This window comes from Falco rusticolus, chromosome 18, assembly GCF_015220075.1.
Source record: "Falco rusticolus isolate bFalRus1 chromosome 18, bFalRus1.pri, whole genome shotgun sequence".
NCBI classification, from domain to species: Eukaryota; Metazoa; Chordata; class Aves; order Falconiformes; family Falconidae; genus Falco; species Falco rusticolus.
Window position 1 is genome coordinate 223,709 of NC_051204.1, and position 22,439 is coordinate 246,147.

The 22,439-nt window shown below is 43.9% G+C and overlaps 2 protein-coding genes across 5 annotated transcripts in view; one reads left to right on the forward strand and one right to left on the reverse strand.

The window, feature by feature from the left end:
• The window catches only part of FAM117A (family with sequence similarity 117 member A), a 32,198-nt gene extending 25,671 nt beyond the window's left edge, over positions 1–6,527 (reverse strand). For all 3 annotated transcript variants that reach the window (XM_037411354.1, XM_037411351.1, XM_037411349.1), the window contains exons 1-3: positions 6,417–6,527; positions 5,566–5,673; positions 2,883–3,037 (exon numbers count right to left, since the gene is read on the reverse strand). The gene's annotated coding sequence lies outside the window, so the exon portion shown is untranslated. The remainder of the gene's footprint in view (positions 1–2,882; positions 3,038–5,565; positions 5,674–6,416) is intronic.
• Positions 6,528–6,748: 221 nt separating this feature from the next.
• KAT7 (lysine acetyltransferase 7) lies at positions 6,749–20,441 on the forward strand. 2 transcript variants are annotated; one of them, XM_037411347.1, is made up of 15 exons: positions 6,749–6,963; positions 8,487–8,634; positions 9,920–10,096; positions 10,288–10,527; positions 11,097–11,179; positions 11,420–11,509; positions 12,224–12,322; positions 12,492–12,602; positions 13,440–13,631; positions 13,833–13,922; positions 14,841–14,981; positions 16,717–16,810; positions 16,985–17,131; positions 17,833–17,939; positions 18,618–20,441. In XM_037411347.1, exons 1-15 carry the CDS (start codon positions 6,949–6,951, stop codon positions 18,717–18,719), a joined length of 1,836 nt encoding a protein of 611 aa, XP_037267244.1. In that variant the 5' UTR covers positions 6,749–6,948; the 3' UTR covers positions 18,720–20,441. The 2 variants fall into 2 exon arrangements, with proteins under 2 accessions (XP_037267244.1, XP_037267243.1); XM_037411346.1 differs by lacking the exon at positions 6,749–6,963 and having other exon boundaries at positions 8,448–8,634.
• Positions 20,442–22,439: the final 1,998 nt, after the last annotated feature.

Here is a 22,439-nt window from a genome sequence, read left to right on the forward strand (position 1 = left end):
GTGGCAGCCCAGTCACACAGCTGTACCCTTCCATTTCCTGAAACCAAATTAGATTAGAAACTGTTAAAAGTGTGATACAGAAAAAAGTTTACATAAAGGGCTGTATTTGGCACAAGAATGTTATTCCCTCATAGATACAAGGCAGTTCCAAGACATGATCCCCAAGAAGCGCTGCTGAACTTTTCCAGTACATGGAACTTACAAATTTGGTAGCAATGGTAAATAAAGCTGTGGTAACAACTGGCACAATGTAATTAGGAAAAAATGCAGACACTGAAGAAAATAACCTACTTGGCTCACCTCAGAGCTCAGCAAGCCAGAAGTTCATATGGGAAGAAACTTTTTTCTTTGCCATGAATAATTACAAAAACAGGAGTTTCAAAGGAAATCAGCAGTTCCAGCTGGCACATAAACCTTATCCTAGGAACAGCCATTTTGCAGCAGTGCACTTCTAACAGGACACAAGACCCCAGAAAGCAATAACATTACTCACCCCAATCTTTACTTATCTGAAAATTTTCTTCAGGACAATATGTTTTTTCCTAATTAGAGCTATACAGGACAGTGATCATATCACATGTTACAAACTGGTGTAAAAGCTACTGCTTCCACGTTGCGATATGCTTCCTCCAGATATATCCTCCCATTCTCCATCCGTTCTGGATTGTCAGTTTGCACTCTGTTTTGGCTCCTTCAGTGTTAAAGCACAGAGCTAATCAGTATCCTAAGAAACTAATAGAAAGATAAACCTGCCTAAACAGAGAAGCTGCCAAATTGATGCACGTCTGATATCAGAGTAAGCCAGACCATCCCAGCAATGGTGTCATTCAGTGTACCAAACTGGTAGTAGGCTGATCAAAATCATTTTGCCTAGCTCTGGTTTTTACTTCCACCCTGTCTTAGTACAATTTTCTCTTGCTCCTTATCTTAAGACTGCTTACTTTCTTGACCTTTGGCTGAGCCTCCAAGTATACTCCACCCTTTAGTCTGGGGTGCCACTTGGTTTGTTACCTGCTTCCTATTTTCACTTTGAATCTAAATAGCAGGCACATCCTAAATCATCCCTCTATCTCCACTACTGCAGGCAATTACCTGGGGCACAGACTATGATGATTAGGGACCACTCTTTAATTAGTGGAGCAAGCAAAGACAAATTCTGTCCCTACTATACTCACATATAACTTGTTTTTTATATCCCCAATCAAGATATCCAATGCCAGCTGGAAACTAAGCTACAAAGTCTATGGCTAGTTGCCCACAGCACCACAGTCAGTTTTATGAAAAAGAACTGCCCAGAGGATGGGCTCAGAAATGCCAAACAGGATAAAGTTTCACCTTCACTTCCCACGTCAGTGTCACCTTTTGTGACAAATGTTTCTTAAACCTGCAAAAGTCTGTGTCATTGGGCTAAACAACATGAACAGAGTTTTCCTTCAAGGAAGTATACAGTGGACTTGATTGATTAGGAGGCAAGGCATTAAGATCACTGCCAGGCAGTTGGAGAGCACTGCCTAGACTGGAAGGAATGTATTAAAGGAGCAGATCACAAATCCAAAAGCAGACAAGAGAACCCAAAAAATAAGCCATTTTAGCAGGAACAGCACAGGGATGGCATAAAAATATCTGGTCTATCAATAGGCTTTAGTTCTACCAGGGCAAAATGTACTTTTTTATTGCAACTATTTAATAATTAGATTATACTATGAGACCCAAGGGAGGGAGGGAGGAGGGGAGGGAACCAGGAAGTGTGGCTATATTCAGCTGTAACTAAGTGAAAAACTTCTGCTTTCAGCAAAAGTCAGACTAGGTCTTTTTTCCATTACAATTTAAAAAAAAAAAATGTAGGCCAAATGGGACTGACCTTGTTCCCAATGCCAGAAAACACAGGCTCCGCTCAGATGTCTGTGTGCCAGAGCCCCAGGGAAAGAGCGCGAGCATGGATTCCGTTCAAGTTTACTGAAACACCCTTGTCCATCTACAGCTAGATGTGTTCTGCAAGACCTTCAGATCAATGCATAGTACATGGCCACAGTTCTCCATACAGGGGTGTCTGTGACTATTTATACAAGTCAGCATCCATTCAGATCTAAACCAGCTTCAGGCTTTAAAAAACAAAAAACCAAAACAGACACCACCACACCCAACCTGCCTGCTGAACTGTATGCAAACAAATCCTTTTCAAACTGAAGGCCTCCTGATATGCAACAGCTGATGAATATTATTTTTTTTAATGCAAAAGTAAAAAATACTATGCCAATCTGCTAATAAATCCCACAGGCTATACCTGCTTCAACACTATGATTGTCTCAGTTGAGTACATTCGTTACTGTTGAGTTTGTTTCTGAAGCATACCAAAGCCCACTAGAGAGCTGGCATCTTCAGCTGTAAACAGAAGTAAAGATGCAAAAATACCTAGGGCCAAGCTTGTTGTTAGACCAAGTTCCACAGCAGATTTTCTACCACATCACATTCTGTGCCTTGTACCTTCTACAATTTGTATATACATACCCACACTTAACCAGTTTACACATGGCTGACTATACTTTATCAAGAACCAAGTTCAAGCTTCTCAGCTAGTGACAGAATAATTTAGGCTCCAACCCCTGCTCAAAGCCAGGCTGATGCAGATCAGGTTGCTCAGGCCCAGTCCAAAAATACAGGCAGCAAACAGCAGCTAGCCCTCAGTTATTCTATAGTAAAAGTGCCCTTGTGACAGATGGCGACCCACTCCCAAAAAGGTCTTTAAGACACATCAAATTGGGTTAGAAGTCAAGAAGTTCTCTGATGCAGCTCTGTTGCCCAGACTTACAACATCTAAAACTCAAACATTTTAAAATATATAGCTGGAACCCAAACCCAAGAGGGAAGCCACCTCTACTCACCTTCTGAAAGTATGAAAGTAAGAGCAGCAGCAGTCCTGGATCTTCCTATCAGTGTAACAGTGCCCTGGATATTTGCACCACTTTATCATTATCCTAGTCTTTCTGTAACTCTAGTCCCCAAGACTAGACTGAGATGATACGGACTGAGAAGACACCTAAAAGCAAATAAGATTTATTCAAGTATAGTACTTCAGATATTTTTACGGTATATTTTCATTACATAGCATTTCTCTCACTTGCTTTAAAACACACTTAAGTAGGTAAAGCAACTCTGTAGGAATGCATTATACCAAGTAACACACAAAGTAATTAAATTGAATGCTTTGAAGTACTTTACAAGCATTTTTTCTGCTTCAACACAATTCCTACATAAGCAAGCCCACTTTATATTATCACTAATATAAGTGATAGCTATATTACAGATCCTGCAGGCAGCTCACTTAATACCACTGTCTCCAGAACTAGTGGGAACCAAGGCAGATTATAGTTTTAAACCTAATTTCAACCTACTGATGCTTGCACCTGTTTATGGAGATTGGATTTAATGAAAATTCCCTTTTAATTGCCTGTATTTTCTAAGATTCAGCAAGAGATACTTTTTTTTTTTTTAATACAACAGTGAATGTACCTAAGCCCAGGCTCCAAAGACATTTAGTGAGGCTAAAGGCCTAGAGAGATTTCAATAGATTTAGTGAGATCTTCAGGGCCAAGAGATTTCAGGCAGCTAACTCTGCTGACATCAGTGGCAATCTGCAACCTATATATATATATTAAATAACCGAGGATTTCAAAAACAAACATCACTGTTGTGTGATTTAACGTGACATTTCAAGTCATCGGGCATTTGCTAAACTTTCTTCTAATGTAGTATCAGGAAATTCCTCATTTCCTACTTAGAAAATACTGACAAGAGTTAAACTGCAAGTCTGTCTTAAGAAACTTATTAAAGAGAGCTTAACCCAGTGGAGATCCTACACCAGTTTTGCACCCTGAAGAAATCACTCCCTCTCTTTCCACGCCAATTCTCAATTTCGGGAGCTTGCTCAGGTTGAAACAGCTGTTTCATGCACTGACATCTAGTGGCGATGCCAATACGGAAAGCACCTGCCAGCATACGCAGGCCTCCACTTTCACCTCCCTTTTGTGTTTTTCCCTAGAACAGAGCTGCAGTTTCAGCTCCAATGAACACCAGGGCTGGAGCTTCTTCAGTACCAAGCACTGGCCATGGCCAAGGGCTGTATGTGAAGGACTGTACAAGTTAATGAAAAAACAGGTTTTTATTTCTGCTATAAGTCTAAGATTGGGCTGGATTTTGAACTGCAGCGTAGCAGCAGCAAGTTAAATCCTTGCAGTCTGTTCTAGTGGTATATACACACATACAGAAAAGTTCTTGCAACCTGTGCTGTGGTCATAACATGATCTGGTTTTTGCTCTTATATGAGAGCATGAGACAGTTTTAGCAAATACAAGCCCATCTTCCCTTGTCATTGCCCCCTTCCTCCACACACAATGGATACTCTAGAATTACATCAATTCAGTGTTCAAACTGAACAGATGAATTACACTTCACATTACCGTTTTAATTATCAGAAGACTATAAAACTGCACGGGGAACTGGATTCCTGGCTTCTGTTCAAGTTCTGCCACCTCTAGGAAAGTTATTAAACACCACCCACTTCTGTTTGCTCTGGTTTCCTACCAACATCCTGTTGGTGGTGGTAAGTGCTGCTAACATGCATCAACATTAACAACCTATTTCAGACATAAGCTTCAGTAACACCTAGAATCTCTAATTAATACTCTCTTTACCTGATACAATTAAGCACTATAGCTCTCATAACACGGAGTTTTTGATAGAGAATCCTTTACCTACCACCAACAGGCAACTATTTCAATGGGATGTAGTAAGTGCGTAACTTTTCACAGTTCCTGTATTCTTTAGTCTTTTTTATTCAAGCAAATCTGCACTTGAATTCAGACATTTTCAAGGCCCGAACGTGTTGTTACAACCCATCTTGAAGCTAATTGTCATTTTTCTACCACAAGCAGATTCCATTTAATGCAAGAAAAAATACAAGATGAAGTTGCAATCTACAAGCTCTTTGAAATCTTTTTTATTGCTCGTAACTGTCCCATGTTTCCATTAAAGCCCTTCATCAGTTTGCAGCATTAGAATCATTCACTCTTGTGAGGACTGAGCTTTGTCTCACGGAAAATACATGGGAGATGAGCAACTACAAAGTGTTTGGACTAACTCCTCCCTTTTCTTTCCATTAGGGAATACTGCACTACTTTTCTTTGTTCCCATTCTTCTTGCCATTTGAGGCGATGCTTTAGTTCATCCCAGATTTATCTTAAGTTAAACATTTCATGTTATGCTAATAACTTGAGAGCATAACATTCGTTAGCCTAGCAATACATTTGGGCTTAACTGCAATTTGAAATTCTACAAAATTCCAGGCAGACTTTTCTTTTTCTTATGAAGTAGGAAAAACTCATGCATTTGTGCAGCATTGTTTTCTCCTGCAGCTGCCTTTCAGTAGGTTTCCAAATTGGCTCACTGAAATAACGAAACTTACTGACTTGATCATGCATCCATAGTTTTCATGGGCTTAATATGTACTATTTTTAGATCAAACATACACTTATTTGCAACCAATGCATACACTCCCACTTCACATACCACACACACTGCTTCCCATTCCTCTGTGCTTTGGCAAAAACAGAGGTATTTCATCTCAACTTCTTCAGAACGTTTGCCTTTCAATATTTCACAGGAGATTGGATACACCTAGAAGCAATAACAATTTGGAATAAGAAAAGTGGTATTACTTGTATGACTAAGGATGACATACACTCATGAGGATTATAGGATCAGGCCCTGAGAATGTAATAATCCCTAAAGATAACAGTAGTTTGAAAAGAAATCATTGTGTTTGATCTCCTCAGATCTTTTTATAAAGCAATACACTGGTGCTCATAGACTGCTTTATCACATTAACGTTTTGATATATGATGTTTAACCAGCTACCGGGCAGGTCATATCAGACTCGGGGGAGGGGGGCAGGGAAGACCCCCGGGGGTGGGTGGCTGGAGGGAGGGGGGCACGGCAGACCCCGGGGGGGTACCACACCCGGCAGCCCCCGGCCCGCACTGCCCCGGCCAGCCAGAGCCGCCTCAGCAGCTCAGGGAAGAGACACGACCAGCTGATATTCGCCCGTGACAGAAATACACAGGAAAAGCTTCACCCAAAACACACACGCCCCGCGACGATATTTTGAGAGCGGAAAAATGAACTAACGACAACAGCCTCTCCGACCAGGAGCCCGCTGCAGCGCAGCCCTGCGAGGCCCGCCCAGGCCTGCTAGGCCCCCGCGGCGGCCCGCCCCAGCGCGGCGCCAGGGCTCGGGAACGGCCTCTCCCTCCAGCTGGCCGCGCACAGAGCAGGCGGCAGCACCCCCCTTAGCAGAAGGGGGGCCGGGAGCCGGAGGCGCGGCGCTCCCCGCCTCCGCCTCAAGAGCAACGGGGACTCACCGCCTTCCTCCACCCAATCACTCCATGGACCCGGCGGCGCGCCTCTGCCCGGCCCCAAAATGGCCCCAGCGGGAGGGCTCAGGCTGCCCGAACCCAACATGGCTCCCTGGGGAACACAGCCGCTCCGGTCCCCGGGAGCCCGCTGACTTCGCGCCGAAACCCAAGATGGCCGCCGCCGCCCCAGCCCCCGCTAAAAGCCCTCAGCCCGAACCCAAGATGGCCGCCGGTAGCTTCACTGTCAGCGGCGGCACCGCCGGGACACTCGTCAGAATCCAAGATGGCAGCCCCCGCTGGCATGGGACTGGCTCGGGGTCACGTGACGGGGGGTGTGGGCCGTGTCCCGGCGGAAGTGTGAGGGACCGAGCAGGGAACTGGGACTGGCGGCAGCAGGCTGGCGCCGCCGGAGCAGAGGTGCCGCAAGACGGGAGACACGGCTGTCACCACGGAGCCCGCCAGCGCTAACACGGCGGCGACTGCCGCTTCGCGGGCCGGGGGCGCCGGGGACCAACCAACCTCACTGCCCCCGCCCAGGATGCCGCGCAGGAAGGTGAGCGTGGCTGAGGGACTGGGGAGGCACCGGGCAGGGGACTGGCGAAGCTCAGGCCGTAGCTCTCCCCCGTTTTCCACCCCCTCCGCTACCTCTCATGGGCACAAAACCGGGGGGAAAATAGCGGCCTTCAGCCCACTGCGCCCGCCTCGCTCGCTTCCTGAGTGGCTGCCACACGGGCATGCTGGGCGCTAATTGGCCATCTTGCTCGTCACTCATCGCCCCCAACGGTTACCGTTTCCCCTCCCCCGCGCCTGCAGCTCGGCCCGCCTCTTGGTTTTCCCGACTGGGCAGGCAGTTGGAGAGCTGTTCACGTATTGGTCGGACTGCCTTTCCTGGCTGGCCGCTGATTGGCTTCCGGGGCTGCCGATCTACGCCCCCAACGGTATCCTCCCCGCGCGTGCTTTGCTTCTCCCCCTCTCCCTTCCCCCATCCCACTCCGCCCACCCCCCCCACCCCTCCCCTCCCCTCCCCTCCCCGGTTGATGTTTCACTAGGCGGGAAGCTTGCAGTGATAGGCTGGCGGCTGCCGTCAGTCACGCTCGGCGGCCGCGCTTTGTTGCTGTCTTAAGCTATCATTGGCGGGTTCTCCCTTTCGGCTCCTCCCATGCACGCTGTGATTGGTCGGGACCGGCGAGTCTCCGCTGGGTGCAAAACAAAGCGGCGCGGGGGCCGCCCTCGCGCCACCCGTGCGCGCGGGGCCTCGGCAGAGCCCCAGCCCCTCCCCTCAGGCGCGCGCCGGCCTCGGCGCCTTCCCCTCGGGGCCGGCGGCCGCGGGGTGCCTCCGCCCGCGCCCCATGGCTCCGGCCGCTCTGGCCGACACCTGTGGGCGCCTCCACACTCCGGCTGTCGGGTCAGGGCTGTCGTGCGGGGGAGGGATCTTGAGAGGCCTGGTGGCTGCCCGCCAGCTCCCGGGGCCTGCTTCCCTCAGGGCAGGCCGCTGCGTGGTGCAGGGGGCCGCGCTGGTGGGCCAGGACAAGGTGAACGCGGCTGCATTCGCGGCCTGTTCTAGCGCAGCCTCTTTGCTGAGTGCCCTGCTTTTCTCTGCCCTGCGTTGCTGAGTGGTGATGAGCCAGTGTGGCCGTTGCTGGAGCCCATCTGTTTGCTCCACCAGCTGCTCCCGCGGTGCCTGGTGCTCTGCTGTTGTGAACAGGCAGGTAGTGCAGGAGTGTTGTTGGCTTGGCAGGGTGATCCGAGAACGGTCAGTTCATAGCATTGTCCAAACTAGCCCTAAACTTGATTTACCTTTTGCTTTAAATAAAATCCAGTGCTACAGTTATCTTCCTTAGTGGATCAGTTTGCAGAAACTTGTTATTATAGAAGGCACTGTCTGACACTGCATATTTATTGAGCTAAAATATCTTCTCCAGAGTAAATACACTTGACATTTATTAGCTTGCATGTGTCATTGTGTCAGCTTGAATTTATCTATCTAGTATAAAATAGTGGGGGGTTTTAATAGTATAAATAAAATATGCAAGTTTAAATGCTCCTTTGCTAATGTCTGGGTCTGTGGTGTCACAGAGGAACGCAGGCAGTAGCTCAGATGGAACAGAAGACTCTGATTTTTCGACTGATCCTGAGCATACAGACAGCTCTGAAAGTGATGGCACATCACGACGATCTGCCCGTGTGACCCGTTCCTCAGCCAGACTCAGTCAAAGCTCTCAAGGTAAATGCTTTATTTTCTTAAACAAAGGAAAGAAAAGCAGCCTCTTAAGCAAAACAGGCTCAATGTACTCCATATTCCTGACCTTTAGAACTTAAATGAGTGGAGTTTATACCTAAATAAAAATATTTAACGTTTTTCATTTGCTATTAATGAAGCACAGCAAAAAGCAGTCTTTATATGTGCATATTGCACAAATGAGTTAATATAGTCTAAAGATTACACTGGTGGTGGAAGTCAGAACTCAAGTATCCTCAGTTCAAAAAGTAAAAACATCTATTTGTTAAAGAAAGTAGGAATCAAAACACCATGATTCTGCTGCCAGCTTTGCCTGATTTTTCTGAGAACTCTAAAAATTTACTTTCCGTCTAGACAGTTCTATTGGTACTGGAGCCAAGCTAGAGAGAGGGTGTTTAGAGGTGAAAGTTGGTTTTCTGGTTTTTGGGGTTTTCTGTACTACAAGGGAAGATGTATTTTCATGACTTGCTGGTGCTGACCCTACTCTGCAATAAATGTAATCAACATATTGCCAGTTATTTTGTATGCTTTGGCATCAGTATTGTAAGAGGAAACATTGAATGTGTCCGCCTCCTCATTTTTAGTGTAAGTGCAGTCATTCTTGGCTGTTTGTTAATAAGCTGCCATCTGGCATCAAGGGGAGGAAATGACAGTAACTTCTTTCCATTGCTTGATGTATACGTTTTGATAAAGAATCTTGTTTTGCAAAAAATTATATTGCAAGTAAGAAATATATGTACATGATCATCTGGTGATTAGGTCTTAAAAACAAGAGGAAACGTGGTTGGGTGTGTATGGGATGTCTGTGAGATTTTAGGATTATGAAAGCATTATTTTAATGCAAAATAATTGTTTTATAGTCTATGAGCAGCATAGGATCACAAAACGACACACAGGGCTCCAAATATAGCTCCACACCAGAAGCAATCTTGCTATTCCCAAGGGTTATCTAAACACTGATAACCTAACTATCAGAACTAATGGTTCTTTAGCTTTCCAAATGGAAGCTGGTTTGTAATTACTAGTTAAGTCCATAGAAAGCTGATCTAATTCCAGATTCCTGAGTGTTGGTAAAAGTGTCAAAAGATTTAAGCTCAGAAGAATGGAGCATGTCTTTGTGATGATGTGCAGCCATGAGCGGTAGGACAGAACTCTATGTTGATACCAGCTATCAGATGTTGGTATTACAGACTTCAGAGCACGTGCGAGGTGACTCTTTTGACTTACAGTGCTTATTGTGGGTGTAATTATGGTGTTTCTATGGAATTAGATTCCAGCCCAGTTCGTAATCCACCATCGTTTGGAGCAGAAGAGCCTGTCTATTCTACAAGGAGGGTAACCCGCAGCCAACAGCAGCCTACTCCTGTGACTCCAAAGAAATACCCACTCCGGCAGACTCGCTCATCTGGGTCAGAGACTGAGCAAGTGGTTGACTTTTCTGACAGAGGTACATAGGGTGCAGTGAGGCGTTGAAAGTTTGCAAAATGCTGTTGGAAAGAGTGTGTGACTCCATTCTCTGAGGGCACAGTATAATATCCTGAGGACAGAGCGTTTGAGACAGCTGTCCGGAGTTGCTTTACATATTTTTTTTGAAAGCTTTATTTCAGACAAATTTGTAACATCTTGATCCTTATTTAGACACTAAAAATGCAGCGGATCACGATGAGTCTCCACCTCGTACCCCCACCGGGAATGCCCCTTCCTCAGAGTCTGATATTGATATCTCCAGTCCAAATGTATCCCATGATGAGAGCATTGCCAAGGACATGTCCATGAAGGATTCTGGAAGTGACCTGTCTCACCGCCCTAAGCGCCGCCGCTTCCATGAAAGCTACAATTTCAACATGAAATGTCCCACTCCTGGTTGTAACTCTTTAGGTAATTTCAGCTCCAGGATTAATCTGTTGGGTTTTGCCTTCCTGCTGTGATATTCAAAGTCCCACTCAGCTGAGTTTATGCATCCTAACAATATGCACTTAATTATGATCAGGAATATTACTGAGAAGTAGGTACAAAGAAGGGATATGAAGCATATTTGTAGGTATATTCTTTCTGGAGGTGTTTTCTGGCTAGGAGTGTTTGGGGGATGCTAGGGTGAAGAACAAGTTAGGAGTATGGGCACAGGTGTGGGAGGAGAATGCAGAGTCTTGCAGGTAGGGTGCCAGTCTCTGCCAGAAGCAGGTTTTCAGAAACAAATTTTTGCAGACCTCAGATATGTGTGGCTGCTTGCATGGACTGCAGCTTTTGAGTTAGTGTGGAAAAGGTTTTCCTTCTTTGTTCTTAAAGCTTCTGCCATGAACCACGAAGCGTGCTCCTTCTGTCACACTGGTAAACTGAGCATGCTCCTTGAGAAGGTCATATGAGGGATCTGCCCATCTTGAGTGCTTTTTAAACATCTTTATGATCATATTTTTTAAAAGGTGGTGTTTTTTTCTGATCCTCTGCAGGACACCTAACTGGAAAACATGAGCGACACTTCTCCATATCAGGATGCCCACTATATCATAATCTCTCAGCAGATGAGTGCAAGGTAAATAAGTCTTTTTGTTTTATCTTCCTTACCAATTTTTTTGAACAAAATGCCAAGACCTATCATTTATGAACAGAAGATAGAGTTAACATATTTCAGCTGATGTCTTTAGCTGTAAGACAGTAGCATTTGTGCGTCAAATCATCTGTGAATTACAGTTCAGAAAACTCACCAAAACAAGAGAAGGAAAAGATGAAGCCTTTGATAGTACTTTGCTGCAGCATGAGTTTTGGCTTCCAGGTGCGAGCCCAGAGTCGGGATAAACAGATTGAGGAGAGAATGCTGGCCCATCGGCAGGATGACAACAACAGGCACGCCACCAGACACCAGGTAGGCAATCTGCACTTAATAGAGTGGCTGCTCAGTTTTCAGTGGGAAAACTTCAGCTTGTCATTTCCAGCAGCAATGATTTTAACTTGATCTTCCTTCTTCACTTCAGATAAGCTGTTGCAGTGAGTCCTGGCACGCCCATTAGTCATCTCCGATTTGTTTCAGCAAGGGCAATTCATTGTATTCCTCAAACGTGAGACTGGAGCACCTAGCAAGAGCAGAGAGGTGGCATTGGCCAGTAGTATTTACAAAGGAGGCTGGAGCTGTTCTCAGGATGACCTTTTCTGCGTGCTTTAATATGTAGGACAAGAGAATTCCTGCAGCACTGTAAACTACAATTTTGCTCTGACTAAACAGAAAAGAATAAAACCAGGGGAATTAAATTTTTCAGTTCCTGCATCTTGGACTTGAGTCAAGATGACTTAATGAGTCAGCTTGAGCTTTTCCCTATGATTAAGCAGCACATAAGGAGTGCACCCTGTCTTGTGGGACTGAGGTACACTGGCAAAGGCAAGCTGTGGTATAAAGAAAAATTTCCTATTTTACATGCTGATGTTGTACCTGCAGTGCCCTCTTATTAGCACGGGATTTGGTTCAGAGGCAGCAAACATCATAAAATGAAAGCCAGGACAGAGGTCCTATAGGGCGGGAAGGTAAAGAAAACTTTAAAGTGGATGAAACCTAGTGAAGGTTTCCACCTCTGCTTTCTTTCAGGCACCAACAGAGAGACAGCTGCGTTACAAAGAGAAAGTAGCTGAGCTCAGGAAGAAGAGGAACTCGGGGCTAAGCAAGGAACAAAAAGAAAAATACATGGTAAAAGCAATGACTTTATTCTTTCATTCCCTCCTGTCTGGAATGAGACCACTAAACAGGAGTTTGGCTTTCCCAGTCATCCTGCAGCATTCTCAGCTAAAAAAGCTGCAAAATCCAACAGTTTAGCAGCACCATGGCAGCAAAACCTCCTATTATTTTATTGTTCTAGGAGCACAGACAAACCTATGGCAATACTAGGGAACCTCTGCTTGAAAACTTGACGAGTGAGTATGACCTCGAGCTTTTCCGAAGAGCACAAGCACGGGCATCTGAGGACCTGGTGAGAAAAATCACATAACAAATGTATTTGTTAGAAACGTGAACGCTTTCTGGGTTTTGTTGTACTTGTGCAGATAGAATCAGCGTTTGTGAGAAGAGCAACTACAGCCCAGCCAAGTCAGCCAAGTTACACTAGGGATAACATTTAAGTGCCACTCATTCAGAGGGTTTGCTGAAAGTACAGCTGGTGTTAAGCATTTGCAGTCATGAATGCTGCAGTGCCTGCAAGAGGAATAATTAGTAACAGTCCCATTTAATAGGTGTTCATTTTCAGTGAAAGAGTGGACAGCTTCAACTGTCCACTGAAGGAGTGATGATAACAGAAGACAAAAACCATCTTGACAGCAGCCAGTGACTGTGGAATGGAGCTCAAAACCTTGTAGGTGCTTTCCAAACCCACCTTCCATCTCCAGACATGAGCCAAAAGATACTCTGATGGTTACCAAGTGACAGTTGCGTGTGGGGTATCTCTGAGACAGAGCATTAGGCTGTATCCTTTCCCTACAGATTAGGAAAGAAGCGTGAAGCGGCAAGGAGTTTACATTGCCTTCATGACAGAAAGAATATGATCCTAGTGTTGTCATGCTGCTAAGTGCTGATTCACAAGACAAATCCTGGTGAAAGAACAGTCTGTACCGTGCTGCTTGTGGACAGGGCTCAGACTGTTTTGACTGAGGAGGTCTGTGGGATGGGTCATTAGATGTTGTCACATAGAAGGATGAATTTAGAAGACTTGAAGTGAATGATGTCCTTGTGGGAAATAAATAGGGTCCCCTTCTCTACCTACTTTTAATATTTTTTTTTAAAAAAGTAATTATCCATTTTTTTTCATTCATAGGAGAAGTTGCGGCTCCAGGGCCAGATCACAGAAGGCAGCAATATGATTAAAACAATCGCTTTTGGCCGTTATGAGCTGGATACCTGGTATCATTCTCCCTACCCAGAAGAGTATGCTCGTCTGGGACGTCTCTACATGTGTGAGTTCTGTCTCAAATATATGAAGAGCCAGACAATACTGCGCAGACACATGGTAAGGGTTAGGGTAGAGCTGATTCCCAAGTTTTAAATCTGATGTCGGCGTGTAAACATTTTAAAACATTATCGTTGTTAACTCTGTTGCTCACTTTAGGAGGGGGGAAGACTGCATGTTTCCTGGTATACCCAGTAGCTGTTGTAACTTTTTCTGCCCTTAAAACAGGAGTGTCACCCTAACTTTGTTTTCCTGTCATAGGCAAAATGTGTTTGGAAACATCCACCAGGTGATGAAATCTACCGCAAAGGCTCCATTTCGGTGTTTGAAGTGGATGGGAAAAAGAATAAGGTAACAACTGTGATCATTAGGTCAGTCTTGAGTGTGGAGCCTATTTTTGAGATGTGCCAGGCACTGCTTTTCCTGTAAAGAACCAGGATGCAAATGGCCCTTTCTCCCTCTTAATTGCAGAAAGGCTACTAGAGTCTGATCTGTTCATTCTTGCAATTCTAGCAGCAGTTTTGTCTGCGTTTTCTTTGTGGTTATTCCTCAGCCCTGTTGTGCTCCAGCAGTTCTGTCTGTTGTCTCCTACTATGGTTGGAGATACGTGTCAAGATCTCTTTCTGAAAGTTAGTGGGAAGATTACTGTGCTTGACCTCAGTAGGTTGCTACTGCCCATCTCCCATTCACTGTGGTGAATACTCGGTGAAATTTGGGTTAGAGTGGGAAGCAGCCTAAATTTGAAGGTGACCTCCTTAACCTTGAATTGAAGGGTAGAACATGCATCTGCAGCTGCAGATACAGTGCTAGGTAGTAGCACCATGCTTGTGCCCTGTCTTGCGTTGTGTCTGGTCTTGAAGGTTTCAGAGGAAAGAACAAAGAAACAAATGCAAAAGCTAAATTCTGCACTGCTGGAAGTTGGGAGGAATCTTTGATATTTACCGGAGATAACCTTGAAGCACTGGATTAATGCAATATAGTGCAAGCAAGCAGAGATCCAGCCTTCTGCTCCTCTTCACTGGGGATGTGGTGTTTAGAGCATTCAGAGATGAATATCACAAATGTCAATTCCCAGCCTTAGGAGGCTAGGCTTATCAAGTTTCATCACAAATGGAATTGTTTCCTGACCCAGCTGCTCTATTTGAAAGAGTGTATGTCATTTCTCAGATGAATCAGAACGTTCTTGTCATTTCCCATGTATGCCTGTTTTTGTCCAGTCTTGGATGTTCCTCTATAATAAACTGGTGTATTCTGTTATTTTGCTTCTAGATCTACTGTCAAAACCTGTGTCTGCTGGCAAAACTTTTCTTGGACCATAAAACACTGTATTATGATGTTGAACCCTTCCTCTTCTATGTCATGACTGAAGCTGACAACACTGGCTGTCACCTGATAGGATATTTCTCCAAGGTTAGTTGAAAATACATACATATGCATTACTGCCTCTCTAGAATGAGATTTAGGACACAATTATCAGTACTGAATCTCCCCTCAGAGTTCTTGCAGTCTTGGGATTTGTTGCTTTTAGGAATAGATGAAGTTTCAAACCGGATCTGCATAAATTGTTCATACTTTGCTGCAGGGATTGGAGGTGTTTTGCTGTAGCATCTTTTGTCATTACTAACAAAAACCAAATCAGCTCAAATGAACTGTTGTTGCTAGGAAGCATAGTGGTGTCTTAAATATAGGCAAAAGAAAGGATAAAGAAAATGTAGAGAATAAGTATTAGTCAGCATGTTTTGTTTTTTTTTTAACAAAGTACTTGAAGGAATAAAAATTCTTAGGTGGAGAAACTGGGGCATAACTCAAGTAAGTCACTGGCTAAGCTTAGAATAGGAGCCAGTTTTCTCAGCTGTTTTCTCAGACATGTTGCCTACCTAAAAAGTAGCCAATCTGTTTGTTTAATCTCTGCCGCACATGAGTGAAATACATTTCCTGGTTGTTGTTACTTCAATACAGAAAAAGTTACTACCCTTCTGGACATGGTGATATCATGCAATGTAGCTTAGAGGTTTCAGTCCGTGAAATTCTGTAGGTAGGAGAATACTCTCCCAAATAAAGAGCAGGCAACTATATTCCTTAAATAACTGAGTCAAAACTGGATAAATATCTAAGAAAAAAAAATGTTCTAAGGAAAAATGGCCTTGATCTGCAGATAAGTGTGTCTGAGTTGTCTTTATCTGAACATTTCAATGTGCTTATAATGCTGCTGTGTTGTGGTTTAACTTCAGCTGGCAACCAGGTACCACACAGCTGCTCGCTCACTCCCCCCGTGCCCAGCAGGATGGGGAGGAGAATCAGGAAAAAGGTAAAATGCAAGGGTTGAAACAAGAACAATTTAGCAATTGAAATAAAATAATAATAACAACAACAACAGTAATAATAATGAGAAGGGGAGAGGAATAAAATCCAAAGGGAAGGGGAAAAAACCCCAAGTGATGCCCAATACAGTTGCTCACCACCTGCTGACCAATGCCCAGTCAGTCCCTGAGCAGTGATCAACAGACTCAGACCACCTCCTCCCAGTTTATATACTGAGCATGATGTTCTGTGCTATGGAGTACCCCTTTGGCCACTGCGCATCAGCTGTCCTGGCTCTGCTCCCTCCCAGTTTCTTGTGCCCCTCCCGCTTTCTTGTGGGCAGGGCCTGAGAAACTGAAAAGTCCTTGACTTAGCATAAATATTACTTAGCAACAACTAAAAGCACCAGTGTGTCAATAACATTGTTCTCATAGCAAATCCAAAATGCGGCACTGCAGCAGCTACTAAGAAGAAACTCGTATCCTGGCCAAAACCAGGACATGCTGTTATGTCACTTTCCTGTTGCATGTAAACCTGGTAGATGACAGAGGTGGTAGTGAGGGTGTTACCAGTTCCTCAGGTACAGCTCCATGGCCAGCCATCCTAGGCTTGAAATTGTGCACCAAACACCCAATTTAAGGGCTAATAAAGTAAGACATTAAGCCAGGTTGGTAGCTGAAGGATGATCATGTTACTTGTTGTTAAGCAGGTTTTTCTACTGTTGCTGCTTTCACCTTGTATTGTATCAGTTGCACAGGCTTGTTCCGTTTGTTGGGATTATGGTATACCCATCATTTGTACAGATCTAGACCTGTTAATCTGTCCTCTCTGTTCTTGTTTTTAGGAGAAGAATTCTTTTCTCAACTATAATGTTTCTTGTATCCTGACAATGCCTCAATATATGAGGCAAGGTTACGGCAAAATGCTCATTGACTTCAGTAAGTAGAGAGAGAGAAATTCTACAAACATTATTCTGCCCAACGTGACAATTTCACCAAGAAATCTAACGTATTGATGGTGATGGTTGAGCAGTTTTCATTATAGCCGGTTTCTGCGTGTGCTAAAGAGGGTGACAGTTTAGGAAAGATAAATAGGTTTTCTTTCCTTTACAGGCTACTTGCTTTCTAAAGTAGAAGAAAAAGTTGGCTCTCCAGAACGCCCTTTGTCTGATTTAGGCCTCATCAGCTACCGTAGTTACTGGAAAGAAGTTCTCCTTCGTTACCTGCATAATTTTCAAGGAAAAGAGATCTCTATAAAAGGTATGATTTTAAGCTAAATAAGCTTGTAGTGAATTGGTTCAGGAACATACCTATGCATATCACTGATTTTCCTCAAATATGAGGCAGGTCATGCTTGACGATTCATGCAGATGTGCAACAGCATAGTTAGTGGAATATTCCTGTAGTTGGGTATGGCTCCTTTCCAGTCCTGCCACGGTTAAAATACTAACACTATTTGGACCTCTTTAAATAGCATTTTTATGATTATGGCACCTAGGAGTGTGCAGCATTTCATAGAGATCCCAAGGTAGTTCTGAAGAAGGAGCTGTCTTTCAGAGGATTACGCCTTAACTTGGATCCTAAAATTGTATCACTAAATCATTGTGATGTGTAGGCTGGCTTTCAGTTTTTGGGTGAGCTGGGCTGTTTCTGTACAGCTCTGCATGGCTTGTACCCATAGCCCATGGCTCTTCAAGCTCTTTGCAATCAATTAGTCTTCAAGAGTGAAATAAGCAAAGGCAAGTTGTATAGCAGTGCTGTAGTTAACCAGGGTGGACAAGGGGTGCGTGCAAGCCGGCAGCAACAGTAACACTGCATGTATCTCCTTAGTATGTGTGAGGCATTTTGTGTGTACCCCTTCAAAAGGAGTTGCATAAAACTTGGAGTTGGAAACTTAACAGTTACAGGCTATTACAGAGGAATTTGTTTCTGCTCTGACATGAACTGATACTGGTTTGCAGAAATCAGCCAGGAGACTGCAGTAAACCCTGTGGACATTGTTAGCACGTTGCAGGCACTTCAGATGCTCAAGTACTGGAAAGGAAAACACCTGGTCCTAAAAAGACAGGTAAGATTTGTGATAGCTATTTCTGTATTTTTGTTTCTTTATATTTAGCTGTTAGATTCACGTGAACCTGCCAAAATCAGCATTGCCTTTGCATTGTGCTGGATTTTCTAGCCTTTTCATTCTAGTGGGGGAGCACTGTAATTTTCAGATGCAGTAACTGATAAAATACGACATGGGCAACCAACCTGATTCTTCAGTAGCATAAGAATATGATGTATTGACCTTCCTTTTCTGATGTGTGGAATAACGTTGCTCATTATAAGTGGCTTTTTAGGGGAGCAATGGATCAACGTTCCCATCATGGTCCTCATCGTGCCTGCCCTTTATTGGGCAGCCAGATGACATAAAAGTGAACTGAATTAATGGAATCCCGAATGAGTCCTGTTTGTGTCCTCATTAGATACAAGACAAATGGTTTATAAATTTCAAAATGTGACAGCTTCTCTCTTTTGTTTTCTGCTCCCTGAGACTTCACTTTGTAGATGAATGTAGCCTTATTAGTGTAATTGGAAGGGCTTCTAGAAAGCTCTGTGGGGGAAATGTTATTTTTGTCACACTGTGCAGTTAGTAGGCTAGTCATCTTCAGATTTGTGGACTTAGATGTGTGGTGGTGTACCATGGATAATTCTCCACATGGATCATTTGTTTTAATCTGCTCTTTCATGCTCTTTTCCTTAGGATCTGATTGATGAATGGATAGCCAAAGAGGCAAAAAGATCCAACAGCAATAAGATAATGGATCCCAGCTGTTTGAAATGGACCCCTCCTAAGGGAACTTAACTGTCTATCACTCCTGAAGCCAGTGAACCCCAGCAGTAGGAAGTACCCTAGGGATCTCTGTTGTATCTGTTGCTGTTGTGATTGGCTGGTACAGTACCCTCCTGAAAGATCAGTTCCCCTTGGTACTGTTCTGGCCCAGATCTTTTGTGCACACCACAGACGCTAGTTCTGAGGAACTTTATGTTTCGGCCTCAATGAGGTTGCAAGGATTGGATCTGTATAGGACCCAAACGAAGCTCCTAGCAGCACTGGCCCAAGGAGTTCTGGTATCTGGTACTGTACCTGTCCAGTCACTGGTCTTACCCTCATGTTCTTATTCCAGTGAGGTTGTATTGTGTCCTATAATCTGATTGTTTCTTCCTTCAGGTTCCTTGCGTTCTGAGTAATGGAGATAATTTCTGTGGCTTTTGAACAAGGTCTAATGCTTGTTTGGGGAAAGTCTGGTTTTCCAACAAGCTGCAGTTACACTGACTTCAGCATTTTTAACTAGTCCTGTTTGATGGCCTGTTCTATTCCATGTATCAAATAGTTTTAGTAAGGTAATGTGCCACCTCTTTCAGCAGTGTTTTCCATATAACATAGCAGGTCTTCACATGGTTAATATTGTACAGTCAGAAACTTGCATATCTTGTAACTGAGTGGTGTGATTGTTTGTGTTACCCTGGAGGAGTCAAGGCTAAGTGTGTGAGAACATCGTGGTCTGAGATGTTTCAAAGAGTTGCTCTTGGTATATGCTCCTGGAGCTACTACAGTACCGTATCTGTTGGAGAGACCTCCGATTATAAGTTACTGTGTTTTCCTGGTTTATCTCTTGGAGTTAGTAGGTTCCTTTACACAGAAACACGCATGTTCAGTGTATTTCAGTGGAGATATTTTTCCCAGAGCAGTCTTCCCTGATTTGTAGGTCTCTTGGTATTGGAGAGGATTTTTTCCCTCTAGACTGAAGAAACAAAAACTTTAGGCAGATGTTTGCTAACCTTGTCCAAACAGCCACAGAAACTCTACAATGCAAATATTGTCAGTCGTTGGATTGCCTACAGTGTACATTCTGTGCATCAGTGGCAGCTCTGGTTAGCTGTGTGGATGGTATGCTTCTCTGACAGTGCATCCTTGTTTGTCTTTGTAAAACAAAAAAGAACTTTTACTTCCTCTCTTCCATCAGCACCGCCGCCGGAAGAAACTATCTTACAATGGCTTTCAAGTATAACCACTGCCACAGGTTTCCTACATGGCTCCAGTGTGATTAACAGGGGGGGACAATGCTGGGGTGGATGATGGCAGCATCACACAGTGCCGATTTCATTTAAACCTTCCAATGCTTCCTCACTGGATGGTGTCTGAAATGAAGCACTTGCATTGTGCCAGGAGGTAGGAGCCATTTCCTGTTAATTACTGACCCATCCTAATGTGGAAAAGTTCTCTATTGCTCTTCTGATGGTTGTCTGCCTTTCTCTGCCTCCTTGAAAGAAAAGAAAAAAAAAAAAAAGGGATCATCAGTACATGATGTAGACCTTGTGGGCATTACTGAATTTTGCTGTCTCACACCCTTTGCTCCTGTATTGTAACTAACTACAGATGCTCATGAAACTATCCAACAAAGTAGATCTGTTGTGGAGTAGGGAAGAAGGCCATTCTTGTGCAGAAGCTAAACCCTGTTCCCATGACATGGTAGAATGTGCTGTTCTTATATCTACTTCTCAATAAAGCATGTTCTCTGCTCAAGTTTATGCAGCCTTTTTATTTTTTTTCATTCAGATGCTGTTGTGCATCTCCAGTTAAGTGAAACTGCTGCTTTATGTTGCAAGGGACTAATTTGGAACCCATCTTTCTCCCTGGTGTATTAAGTATTGTGACTAGCATGACCTTGAGGTTGAACCTGTCAGAAATAGCCTGTATTGTGTGTTCATTCGAGAGCTCATTGTGCACAGGAGGCTACCATGAGGAATATATGGATGTTGTCAGATACTCGCAACTTACATACGTCATGCAAAATGGAGCATCTGTCAACCTGAAGTTCATTGAAGAAGGAAGGAGTTCTCCTAGAAGTGATGGCCCTAGATTTTTAGCCTTGCCTTCTGTGTTCCGTGACCAGACCTTCTTGTACTGTGGGAGGACTTGGGACAGTGAAGTCGCTGATCTTCAAAAAATGGTGTTTGAAGTTCAGCACATCTTTCAGACATCTTGAGTCTTTGATTCAGTCTCTGATATAAAATGGTTAATTACGCATACCTGCTCCAGCTTCTTCCAGAGATTCTGCTTTCCTACATAACTCAATAGGAGTTAAGAAGAATTAGGGAATGTTTTTGGACTTGGCTCTAAACTGCAGAGAGACCGCCTGATGTGTTGGTGATCACGGCCTGGGACTCAAGATACTCAGCTTACAAAGAAAGAGAGTGAAGTAATTGAGATAGAATACCTTGGTAGTCTTGTTCCCATTGAGATGAAAATCAGGGATACCTCCCTGAGCAACGATGCTTTTTTACTCAAGTCAGATCAAGGTTCTTCGTAGTTCTGTCCTGTTTTCCTTAATAAGACAGGTGTTTTAAGCATTTGATTTGAGAGCATTTTTACTACTTTGAGCACCATTTTGTACAATACCCGTTGCCTTTTTGCTGCCTTTTTGGGCTTTTTTTGTCTCTTTTGTTGCAAGTACAGAGAGGCAGTGTGATTTAGTTTGTAGAGAACTGGGCAGAGATACAAGAGGATAAGGGTTTTATTCCCCACACTGCTCTGCTGTGTGACAGCCAGCCCCTCTCTAAGCCTTTGCTTCCCTCCAGTCCTGATTCAGTCAAGTCTGTGTTGTGACTTCTCTGAGGCAGCGACTGTCTCCCTGTGTATGTACAGTTCTTAACACGATGGGGTCCCACGCTTGACTGAGACCTCTGGGTGCTTTGGTAATGCAAACAGTAATTAAGTAGTGAGTCATACAGATAGCCGTAAACATCTCTGGGTAACCAAAGGATGAGACTTGCTCAGTTTCACCCACAGTTTATTCATAGCAACTGCAAACTTGCAGATGTTGCATTCTGTATGGGCAGTTTGAAGCCCACCTAAAAATTCCGATGCTACCAAAAAGCAGCTGGTGCTTTCAGTAAATTTTCCTAGACTGATGCCTCCTTGCCCTCTTTTCTCACTTAGAAAAACACACTTGCATTCAGCCTTGACGTAACACAGGAATAGGTAATGTATGTAATTTTAAGCACACTAGTAACCCTACAGAGTTCTTTGCTGTGACAGACTCAAAAAAACCTTAGCACAAACACAAATTCAGTGCAAGACTGAATGAGAAGTTCAGAGCCAGACCACCTCATCTCTATGTCAGAAACAAGAACTGATTGTGGAACTGAAAGTCAGACAAATGGAATAAGATTTTGAATGCCAGTAAAGGTGAACACTTGGAGCAGATACAACCTCATAAGGAACTGGCTTTTCTTGAAAGCCCTATGTTATGTGGCCAGAATCAGAGAGGTAACCGACCAGAGGATAAGACAAAGCTGGGTCTTCCAATGATCAGTCTCAATGCTTCAGCATCGAACTCATCCTTTTTATTTTTATGGCCCAACAATGAAGTTTGTTTGGTTTGGGTGTCGTCTAATGCACTTCTCATGGATATCTTCCAAAAAGATTGTAATTTAGCAGAGCCAAGGTTAAAAAACCTTTATGTCCACTGTCAGTAAATGAGAACTAGCCCTTTGAAAGCTTTACGGCCGCAGTAATAGC

Bases quoted from the DNA above. Each gene is read 5' to 3' on its own strand.
- KAT7 (XM_037411346.1), top strand. From the start codon at position 8,463: ATGTCTGGGTCTGTGGTGTCACAGAGGAACGCAGGCAGTAGCTCAGAT. The intron at 10,097-10,287 runs GTACATAGGGTG...ATCCTTATTTAG, and splicing joins GGTTGACTTTTCTGACAGAG to ACACTAAAAATGCAGCGGAT. The intron at 12,323-12,491 runs GTAAAAGCAATG...TTATTGTTCTAG, and splicing joins AACAAAAAGAAAAATACATG to GAGCACAGACAAACCTATGG.